Source organism: Psittacula echo (assembly GCF_963264785.1).
Source record: "Psittacula echo genome assembly, chromosome: Z".
Lineage (NCBI taxonomy): Eukaryota > Metazoa > Chordata > Aves > Psittaciformes > Psittacidae > Psittacula > Psittacula echo.
This window is the reverse complement of record NC_137742.1, coordinates 54,646,416-54,658,422: the sequence shown is the minus strand read 5'-3', so window position 1 is coordinate 54,658,422 and position 12,007 is coordinate 54,646,416. Positions and strand designations below refer to the sequence as shown.

Below are 12,007 nucleotides of genomic sequence, written 5' to 3'. Positions count from 1 at the left end.
CAAAGGTTCGTAAAACATGTAGTCAGCAGCAACTGGTATGGAAGTAATCTTTCTTGCAAACCCTGGTCTGAGAGCTCAAGACCATTTGGCTAGTTTTTATTCGTACTTAAGAAAAGTGGCCTAAATGAAGCTTATCTGGTTCTCGAAGTATTGAATTATTATTAAAACTGAGCATTTTCTTAGTGATTAAATATGAAAGAGGGTTTCCAAAATATTGTCCTGACTTCATAAACCCAAAGTACCATGGAATTCAACAGGAAAAGACATGAAAATGGGATACCTATAAGTTTTTCTCTACAACAGCTTGATGTGACTAAATAAAGTGCAGCAAAACAACAGGGCAGACAACAGTTTAGTGTTTAGCTTTGTGACTGATGGCTAAGGTCTTAGAAAGCTGTCTTGAAAGATTTTTAAAAAAAAATAAATACAGACTTTCACTTTGGATCAGCTGCCTTTCCAAAAACAAGAAGTGTGATTTTTAGGAATGTTCTTTGATCCCACAGAAAATATCTTTTTAGTGGTCATGCTTTAGGACTCTCCAAAAAAATAACACTGTCTTTCCATCAAGTGGATGCCATTTTGACCAGCATGTTCTGGAACCCCTGAACAAAACCAGTCCCTGGAGAAACTACCTGATCATGTATTTCCGGGGTCCAATCATTCTCAAGCATGATCTGATAGGCCAGCCTTAACAACAGCTGCTGGCTGGCTGTGTGAGTTCTGCTGTAGCTTGCTCATCACCTCTGGGATTGTTACATGTCAGTGGCTGTTATTTTACTCACTGAGACACTGGACAGAGAATCCTCAGGAAAATAAGAATTGAATAACGGCTGGTGTTGAATGCAGGCATTTGGAAAAGAGCCTAACCTGCCTTGGAAATACTAGATCGATTGATAGCTGGAAGTAGAGGTTCTGAATTGGAGATTTTAATTAGAAATACATATATCTAAAAGATTGCTTGACTCTCAGAATACCTGCTTAGTATAGTAGTGTTAATTTGTAGAGGATTTAAGACTCATGTTTTATCTTTCCTGGCTCACAGAAACCAACAAAGGGCAATATTTTTTCCATTTTTACCTTTTTACTTTTGGATTAGCATAACATTGAAACTCAACAGAAAAATGCTTTGAAGTCAGAATACTTTGCCCACATGTAATTAAAAAAAAATATAAATAATTGAGCCCATCAAGTTTCATGTGATTTTCCTAAAAAACACTGTAATATTCTTCATCTATAGCCTGAAAGGTTGCTTGGCCAGTGTTTAAATAAATGGCTTGGGTTGCTGACACCTTGCTTATGTCTGCTTCCAAGTACATCTAGGTCCTGGTGCTATAAAGCTGAAAAGACAAAAACATTCATTTCACTTGTTCTGTTTTCTCACTTCATCCTTTCTAAAACTCAGGTTATGTCGACATTTCTAAGTGATTCTGCACAACAAAAGCAGACAAATAAACCAAAACAGTAGATGATGAAGAAGTATTATATTATATGTATTTCACGGTATTTTATTTCACACTAGTCATGTCCCACAGACTAAATGTCATCATCAGACCTGTTCAAGTCCAATCAAAGAACCAATGGCTGGCTTGGAATTTTATGCCACAATAAAGAATCAGAGTGCCCTGGGGCAGTGCTTCTGGGTACTTTCTTCTGAAAAAAGTCTGGTTTTGCAAGCATGCCTCTGTACATTGAATCTATGCACCACAAATGAGGCTAATCAGGGATTTTTTTCAAACTCTGTTAACACTCAAAACCAGAACCATAATGTAGTCGTAGCCATTAGAGATCAAGAGTTTTCTTAAAGGCAGAAGGGGTTGCTCATATGGAAGATGAGTAACGTGAACAGTTTAACTAAACACCTACAAGTGTTTTAAATCAAATGCTTAACTATGCTGGTGTCCCTAAAGTTTTCCTGTGATTTAAGCAACAAAAAACCAATGAAACTTCAGATAAATACAAAACCTGCTCTACCTACATTAGGTTTTAGCTGATTTTCCCTAGCTCAAAATAGAGAAAATTGCAAGCACCATTTGGCATGAACTGTGTGAAGGGCTCTGAAATCACTATTTCAGCAAAAGTGAACAATTCTGCTGTACAGTCATGACATATTGTCTGATTTCCACCCTAAATACAGCATTTAAGAGATCTCCTTAACATAGTAAGGCAGGCTTACTCTGCCTACATCCTGTTGGGCTTTCTAGACATACAGCTGCAGATTTTCTGGTGGACAATCACGATATGGAGACAAAAGGATGCATCAGAATAAACGTTTTTTGGGTTGTGCTGTTTCACAAAGAACAATTCATCCAGCTAGAATGGTTACGTGTGTACCAGCAGAAACTGCTTGCCAAGGAATCTGCAAAGAGAAGTCCCACTGAACATATTGTGATGAATGTTTCCTCTCCTGCAGAGAGATTTTGTCAGGTCAGGGGCATGGTGAAAAGACAGGAAGAAAGGTGGGACTAAGGCCAAATGGAAAGTCAGCAATTTTTTGGGCTCGAATGCTCTTTGCTTTAGTTCTCTTTTTCACAAGATAAACTGAGTCACTGCATTTAACTTAAAAGAATGACTGGCTCAGACAGTGGTTCTGCTCAAGCAGGAGGAAAAAAAAAAAAAGCAAAACCTTTTTGCTTTTGCTCATATGGTCAAAGGCAACTTCAAAAATCTTAACCATGAAGATTCCAAACATCACAATACAATTAAAAATAACCAAGATTAGTTTTCATTGTAACATAGATCATACATATATATATATGAATGTGCACACCAGTAACTTTCATTTGTATTAAACAGTTGAAAAAGTTTCAATATCAAAGTCAAATGCAACGAATAGACATGTTCTATGCTATATGCTTCTTCATCTGTATATCCTCGCTACAAACAGCTCATTCAGCAATTGATAGGAAGCCTTCACTTGAATGAAGTGCAAACATAATGTTCTGGGAAGCTCTGGGGAATGACGGAGAGCCTGAAATAGGGCTTGTCCCTTCTAAACCACTTAGTATGGACTAAGCTGAAAATGGGTTAGTTTGGTGAACCAGTATAGGAATCTATTTGCTGACACCCCCAGGGCTCCTGAATATTGCTGAAGTATTACCATTGCGGAAGGATGGTGGAGTATCTCAGTGCCAGAATCAGAAGGCTGGAGTCTAGTCCTGTGCACAGGAGTAGCCAGATCTGCTCTCCATCCTTCTGTCTTTGGAGCTGGCAAGAGCATTGGAAGCTCACAGGTCCCTGCTAAGCTGCACAAATATACAGGGGATAGCACTCAGCCATGGTGGAATCTCATTTCCTTCAAGTGAAGCAACTAAGTAATTACTGAGCTATAGGCATCAAAGCCTGAGAATTCCTGGGTTACACAGAAGAGTGTTTCACTGGTAACAACATCCCTTCCACTACGTATGTAGTATGGCTTTACTAATTTATAAAAACAAAAAACTAAACACTGTTTCTGTAAACCAATAGCATCTCATTTAGAGCTGAGTGTTTTACAGCTAGCATGTTCATTCGATATGGATTCTGAAAATGTATCTAGGAGAATTACTGGTTATTTATAGGAAGGAAGCCCTATTTTCAGGAGAAAAAAAGAATTGAAGAAAATGACCTTCTGACAGTACTTTGCTGCATTTTAGCTTGAACATATTTATTCTATCAGGAAAGTTTTTGACCTTTGTCTAAAATGCATCAAACCTGCTGAAAAGATACATACTCGATGTCATGGCTGAACCGAGGACACTTCATCGCAACTAGCTCTCTTTTTTTTATCTTTTACAAAAACCTACTGTTCTGATTACCCAGTAAGGCAGTACAGCCAAGATATAAATTACTAACTTATAATTAATACATGATCTCTTAACACATTTCCAGACAAATTATATCCTGGTAATTTTATGTATGAAAAACTATTATAACCCCTCAGGAAGCTGCACAAACAAAGCAAATATGCGAATATTAATGTTTCAGGGTTGTTTTTTTTTGTAAACACAAATTTATTTGCAAGTAAACCACATGAATTTAGACAGAGGCATATAACTGTGTAACTAAATATACAAACCTACTGCACAGAAGCCAATGCAGTCTTTCTTATGTAGCCTATTAAAAGTACTCACTGAATACTGAAGTACCCACTAGATTTCAAGTAAGTGGAATACAGGCAAAGTATTTATTTCTTGGCTGTCTAAATACACTTGGCTGTTAGAAGTGGGTGGCATTCAAATAGGACTTGCCGTCCCGAAGCACAAGCCTCTTATTCTCCAAACTAAATTAGGTAAGACAGAAGTGTTGCAGTTTTTTCCATCTGAAAAATTAGTGTCTTTGTTACAGCTGCTAGCTTTCCTTATTTGATAGACTTTATAATTACAATGTCTTATATATTTATCTTGGTGTTGTAACTTCTTTTATTTTTCTCACCTTTGTGTTCTAGCAAAGACTAGATCCAACCTATTTCCTGTCCAAGCAGATCTTGCCTAGCATAACCAGACAATACATTAGAGTCGAAAGTAAATTTAGCATTGCTGATAACAAATAGGCATCAGTCTTTCTAAGTAATAACACTAAATTGTAATTGATTTTCACTTATGACGGAAATAAACCTTACTTATAAACATACAGAAAATTATACTGTGGGAGCTGAAAACTGTTTAATGTAACAGGGAAGGATAGAAATCTACTGATTATTAAAAATATATTTAGACTACTATGCAGTTCATTTTCAACTTGAACAATCAGTCTATGCATTTCTAACAAGAATCTCTTTTCTGCCTTTTACCAAATTATGAATTATGTACCTGGAACACTTAAATATCCTGTTTCAACTTGTGGTTAAACTTTGCATGGCCTTAGAAATCATGTTGTGTCATTTACAATAATACCCGGAAACTTGTTTAGGACTTTTGCACTCATTACAGATATGTATCTTCCTATCATTTAAAATTTGCTGGCAAAAGGTATTTCTAAAATCTTAAAAAAAAAATCTCAGCAGGATAGACAGCAGACTTTATAATAAGCCACTTCCTATTTGGAAGGCTACAGATCAAAAGCTTACAGGCTGTTGGACATCTATTCTTTTGCATATCAATTATGTTTCCAGTTGGACTCGTAAGACCTTTGTTTTTAATCAGTTTGGAATTCTACTCTTTAACTGGGTGTTACCAAACATTAACAAATCAAAATACTCTTCTTATCAACAACAAAAATGTATGAAATTTACACAGAGAATGATGACTTCTGTCACTGGAGTCTAAACCTCTTATTGACTGTTAAAATTGTTAAAAGAGAATATTGTGCCAGTGAGTGTACTTCAAGTTTTAGAAAAGCGATAGATATGGCTTCTGTTGCTAGATACTAAAAGGAGGAAGAAATAGTTTTTATTTGTAAGTGAAGACAAGCTTTGACATTATACTGCAATGTCACACCTGGCACCAAAATCTTTGTTACAGAGATCCTGGCTGTATGACACTGGGAGAGGCTGAGCTTCAGAAGTTCTTTCCTAGAGGTTTTGCATACTGTTGTACTAGCAGATATTCTCTTCTTCTAGGTCAATGAGTCTTCCTTATCGCTCAGTGCTTACACATGAGCATCCACTCCTGGAAGTCTCTTCTTTCTTCCCACTGCAAACCAGAAGACGCTATTTGCCACTTGGCATAATCTTTTTGACATTTTCCACATTCCTGCTCCTACTTTCATTTTTAAACTGTTTGAGGTAGGGTACTTGCATGTTACACTGTTTTGCCTCTCAGTCATGTCCCCACCTACCCCTAAATGATTTATGAATACACTAAGCTAACATCAACTTTATTTGACAATTGAGTAAAAATGCAGAGATTGAGTCTGGTGAAAACAGTTGTGTTCATAGAGGCAAGAGACACCAAAACCACCTGCATCTGAAACACACAATTTTTGCCAGTCTTTATGTATCAGAAAACTGACATGCAGGAGAACCATAGGAAACACTGCAGTGCTTGCTCTGCTGCCCACAGGATTATTCATTATATCTGAGATGCTGGAGGCAAAGCTAGGGTAACTATGGGTTTAAACCTGGAAATACTAACACGCAGCACTCTTCTGAGATGGTAACAGATTCCATCATGGTGCATGGTCCATATGCTCCCAAAGTGGTAGTTGTGAGGAGATGCTTATTAATTAGGCACATCATAACAATCTGCAATTCAATAGGTTTGTGTTATGCAGCAGTTTCTAAGAGTACATCAATGGTTGTGTACAAATTTTTGCATAAGTCTAAATTGTTGCTCTCCAGAAAACTCTGCTTTACAGGTTCTACCAGCAATTTTTTTCTCCTGTGCACTGAGGACACCTGCAGTGACAAATCACTATACCACACGTGAGTTCCACATCAATGCCTACAAGATGCACTATTAGAAAGTCCATAATCTACCTCACTAGTGTACGTTTATTTCATATCATCAAGTGCTGCCTTTGATCACAGAGACCTCTATAATGGAGCATTTGGAAGAGCTGTTGGAAATACTTGTTGTACAAAGAAATTATTAATTTAACTCAGATTTTTCTTAGTAAAACAAATTGGATTCAATCGAATGTATTCTTAAATGTCTGCAAGACAGGGTCAATCTGTAGATTTACTTCTTATGCTTCACTGGAGCCCTGTGGTGGTGTTCCTATTGGGATGGTGCTTCCTTAAAAGCACAACCAGGTGACAAACTTTTAGCATTAAGCATCTGTGCTAGAAAAGCTTCATGACTTGCAACCTAACACCCATTTTCTTCACACGGCAGGAACATATACATGAAGTAAACACTGGGACAATGGAAAGACCACTTGAGGCTACCAGGATGGAGAACACCACTTCTGCCTGTGTTCTCATGGAAAGAAAGACTCGTGTCAAGATTAACAGGAAACAAGTAATGCTAGCCAAACTGAGGAAGAGCTGCTCCTGTACCCCACAGAAACTGAAGAACTTTTTCATGGACTTCCTTCCTGTTTTACGATGGCTTCCCAAATACAAATGCAAAGAATACATTTGGGGGGACGTTATGTCTGGCTTAGTGATTGGCATCATTTTGGTGCCCCAAGCAATTGCATACTCACTGCTGGCAGGTCTGAAGCCCATTTACAGTCTGTACACATCATTCTTTGCCAACATCATCTATTTCTTAATGGGTACATCCCGTCATGTCTCAGTTGGCATTTTCAGCTTGATAAGCTTAATGGTAGGACAAGTTGTGGACCGAGAACTTCTCTTGGCTGGGTTTGACTTGAATGATGATGCCTCACCAGCCCTGGGGGATGGCTCTCTACAGAATGACACTCAGTCCAACACAACTGCCTTCAACCTCACAATTGCAGGGATGAATGCTGAATGTGGGAAAGAATGCTATGCTATTGGCATCGCTACAGCCTTGACATTTGTAGCTGGAGTGTATCAGGTAAGTTCTTGCTGACATCCAGAGGCAAGGTCTGAAGTTCCTAAATCTTCTTTGCAGGGCTTAAGCTTTGCTTTGACTCTCTTTCAATGGGAGATGCAACACCACCTCATCTGAATGACCCTGAACTGTTTCCTCCAGGAAGCCTAACCATAGGCAACTCAGAGAATGCATGAGGTAGGCAGTTTCCCCGGCTACTAGCAGGCATAGGTAGAAAAAAAAGTCTTCTGCAAGACCATTAACACTGTTTTGATACTCTGCTGCATCTTGCTCTTGCTGTCTTTGTGGGACCATGAATCCAATACAGCTCTTATTGTAAGGGAAACTCCCAGGTACCTGTGTACTTCAAAAATGGAGAAATAATTCTGGTTTCTAGACACTTTATTAAAGGTGCAGACCCACTCATCTACCTCTACACAGGTTCAGAATGTGCTGCTGTGTTTTGCTAGTGTGTAAGATGTCCTACGAAACTGCTGCTCAAAGATAATTCAGAAGCAGAAAGGACAAGAGAGTAAATAGATTGACTAACCTACTTTTCAGACAATATCTGTGCTGGACTTTTTGAGACTTACCAATGTGCTGCCTATCACAAAGGTAACAAGAGAACACAGAAGAAAGCATGACAAACATACTTACCTAGTAATCGTATATATTTGTAGTTATAGATTAATTAAGAAAGAGCTAGCTATCTTCCTTTTTACTAAGATCACATTTATGAATACCACCTTGTGAAGCTGTACTTTCCAAAGCCATCAAGGGAAGACAAAGCAACTAGTTAGGCACAGTATCCTGGGAAAGTTTGTGATTTCTTCTGACACTTCTGACCTTAGGCATGCCACAAAGGCTGTCAGTGTTCCATTTTTCCTTCTGTTCACAGGACTAAAATTACAAGCTGCTTTATATAACAGCACTTCAGTGCCAATAAAGTAGGCACTTAGCTGTTCTTATTCAAGTTGGCACAACCCTTAGCTGTTGTCATTCTAGTTCTCTTTACAAAAGATGGCCATTAAGGCTTAACTTTATTCACTTTAAGACAGGGGAAAAAAAAAGAAAATTTGCTTTGGTATAACAGAAGCATCTTTTGATCCACTGCTTTTTTACACTGGAAATAAGATTCAGACTAGTCACTTCAGAGGAGTCACTTCAGAAAAAAGCTTGATTGACCCTGCCTTAAACTCCTCATTCACTTCTTGGGTTTGTAGTATCCCACAACAGTAAAAGGAATCACATGTTTTAAAAGCAGACTGGAAACATCAAGAATAATTCCTGTTTTGGGACTCAAATTGTCAAATGCTATCTGCCTCCAGCTAGTTCTCTTCCATCTTCATGTAATTATTTGCAGCACCATTTAAGGCTCATCTGTTTTGTTTGTTTGTTTTTTGTGTCTCCTCAGGTTCTAATGGGAATCTTTCGTCTGGGTTTCATATCTATGTACCTATCTGAGGCTATTCTAGATGGCTTTGCAACTGGTGCTTCCTTAACCATTTTAACAGCTCAAGTGAAGTATCTGATTGGAATAAAAATCCCACGTAGCCAAGGGCATGGGATGCTTGTTATTACCTGGATTAATGTTTTGCGGAACATTTCTCAGGCTAATATTTGTGATGTCATCACAAGCGCTATTTGTATCATGGTGCTGGTTACTGCTAAGGAACTGGGAGACCGGTATAAGCATAAGCTGAAATTTCCTCTTCCCACAGAGCTAGTAGTTATTGTTGTGGCAACACTGGTGTCACACTACGGGAAGTTAAATGAAGTGTATGCATCCAGTGTTTCTGGAGCTATTCCTACTGGATTTATTCCTCCCAAGGTACCACCTTTCAACTTAATGCTCAGAGTCGCTGTTGATGCTTTGCCTCTTGCCATAGTCAGCTTTGTCTTCACTGTATCCCTTTCTGAAATGTGTGCAAAGAAATATGCTTACTCTATCAAAGCCAATCAGGAAATGTTTGCTGTGGGGTTCTGCAACATCATTCCTTCTTTCTTCCACTCTTTCGCAACCAGTGCAGCTCTGGCAAAAACACTTGTCAAAACATCTACAGGCTGCCAGACTCAAGTCTCTGGAGTAATTAGTGCAATGGTGGTTTTGCTGGTGCTGCTCTTCTTGGCACCTCTCTTCTACTCCTTGCAGAAGTGTGTCCTGGCTTGTATCATCATTGTCAGCCTCCGAGGAGCCTTGAGGAAGTTCCGAGATGTGCCATCAAGGTACCAGGTGAATAAGGTGGACACATTTGTTTGGATTGTTACCATGTCTGCCTCTGCCTTGATCAGCACAGAAATAGGGCTGTTGGTTGGCATTGTTTTCTCCCTGTTATGCATCATTGTTCGGACACAGAGGCCACGGACAGCCCTGCTTGGTCAGATCCAAGACACCAACTTTTATGAGGATGATTTAGAATATGAAAATCTCTCTTCTGTTCCAAAGGTCAAAATATTCCGTTTTGAGGCCCCACTTTACTATGCAAATAAAGACTACTTCCTCAAGTCTCTGTACAGATTGACTAACTTGGATCCTAACCTCGAAGTTGCTAGAAGGAAGAAATATGAGAAGAAGGAAAAGCGGCATCTGAAAAAGGGAGATCACACAACTGCTAATGGACTGGGCATTGGAGAAACCACTCTGCAACTAGTTCCTAAGCAAACTGACTTCCAAGCCCTTGTTGTAGATTGCTCATCCATCTTGTTTTTGGACACCACTGGAGTTAATACTCTAAAGGAAATCCTGAAAGACTACAAGGTCTTCAACATTTCTGTTCTCCTGGCTTGCTGCAATCCCTCAGTGATAGACTCTCTGAAAAGAGGAGGTTACTTTGGGAAAGACTTTGGAAGTATGCAGGAAATGCTGTTCTACAGTATACATAATGCTGTACAGTTTGCAAAAGACCAAAAGATTCCAGCAGATTGCTCAGTTTAATTCTGTGTCTTCCCAGACGCCTCACTACAAAAGTGAGAGAGAAGGGCAGTTTGCAATAATTAAATTATCAGACACACTGTTCGCTGTGTACAGCAATGGGCCTACAAGCCACTCTTCCCTGAAGAGGTCTGCTGTTTGCCAGATGCCACACAGAACAGCCACTGGGGATGCAGTGGAGGACCAGGATGGAACAGGTTGGATTATATTATCTGCACCTTCATTTTAAAATGCAGGTGGTGTGCAATACGGCAGTTTGGGATTGACTTCCCCCTTGTGCCACGAAGTGTGTGTGACCCAGCACATACTTCAGGAGGCTGCTGTGCTGGAAGGTCTGCCCAGTGCCTGCTGACTCTCACAGCGTTTCAATGGCTGGTGTGTTTTAGGAGGGCTAAACCATTTCCATGAAAACGCAATTAATCCAGCATCTTGGACACCTAACAGTTTAAATTCTGTGTTGCAAGGTCTTGCCCCTTCCAGCATTCGCGGTGTGCTCCTGAACAACTCCCACTATTTAGATACAAATAAAATGCATAAAATATTGTGGAATGTAGCATGTCTCGCCACCTTGATTACATAGGCTTACACAACCTGCCAAAGAAGAAATGATGATCCATCACTGGTTCATCTCAAAACCATCATTTCCAAAAATTACTGCTGGAGTCACTTGTGCTATTGGCTTCCACTTGTGGTAATTAGTTACTAAAGGCTGTGAAACCCTTAATGATGCTGGAAGATGTATGACTCTGCTGCACAATTTTGTAACTAGTAAGGGGATAAACAGAAAAATTAATGGTTTTATCTGGCAGTCACACAGTTACCCACGTCGTTGTACCATCCCGTAAAAATAAGTTGCCTTTGGTGGGCATATGTAACTCCAGGGACAAATAAGGACTATCAAACAAAACTTCAGAACTGTGATTCATCTTAGTATGTTTGTTTTCCTACCACTGCCTGCCTGGGTGCAAACAGAAAAAGGAGAAAACAGGGTGGGGTGGGAAGGTAAATCTGTGATCTGCCTAAAAGGGGATTGATGGGTCAGTCAGAACTGCCTGGCTGGTCTTCTCTAATGAAGTGCTAATGAAGATTCATAATAGCATACCTGGGCCAAGTAAAGGAAAAATTCCACCACTGCTTGTACATAATACAGATTTTTTTTTTTTTTTCTTTCTATCATCATTCTCTGATTGGAGGTCCACTAAACCATGTTTTACAGGGCTGGGTGACTTTCTATCATAATTTGCACTAACTGTTGTTAATTCTGCTTTGTGTCAAATGATACCCCCAGAGTCAGTTTTGCTGTTACATATACATGTTCTCTATCTACAAATATGCATGTACTTAGATTTTGATTGTAACACAGTTAGTACTCGGTGTTACAGCCTACAGCATTGGCAGAATATCGTCTCTCATATTCAAACTTGTAATTACCTGCACAAAAGGTAGGACAGCTGCCCTATCTTACTCTCCTTATTCACAGCTGGTTCATACACAGCACCAAGCACAGAAGGGAATTCTACCACAGCTGTGCCTCTTACAAACAGCAGACTCTAGAACAGGCTCCATGTATGCAAAAGCCATTTCTCTGCTGTGCCATTTAAAATAACAAGTCAGGTCAACATAGCATGTGACTTGTTTATTCCAACTTTTCAGGTCACTGAATGAAAGAACACTCAAACTGAGGCTCTCCAGGTGC

At 39.3% G+C, this 12,007-nt stretch overlaps 1 protein-coding gene across 1 annotated transcript in view; it reads left to right on the top strand.

The window, feature by feature from the left end:
* The window catches only part of SLC26A1 (solute carrier family 26 member 1), a gene marked incomplete at its 3' end in the record, with an annotated part of 30,171 nt that extends 19,857 nt beyond the window's left edge, over positions 1 to 10,314 (top strand). The window contains exons 3-4 of the mRNA XM_080637706.1: positions 6,753 to 7,403; positions 8,794 to 10,314. Coding sequence (XP_080493832.1) covers positions 6,753 to 7,403; positions 8,794 to 10,314 — 2,172 coding nt within the window. The remainder of the gene's footprint in view (positions 1 to 6,752; positions 7,404 to 8,793) is intronic.
* Between the last annotated feature and the right edge of the window lie 1,693 nt (positions 10,315 to 12,007).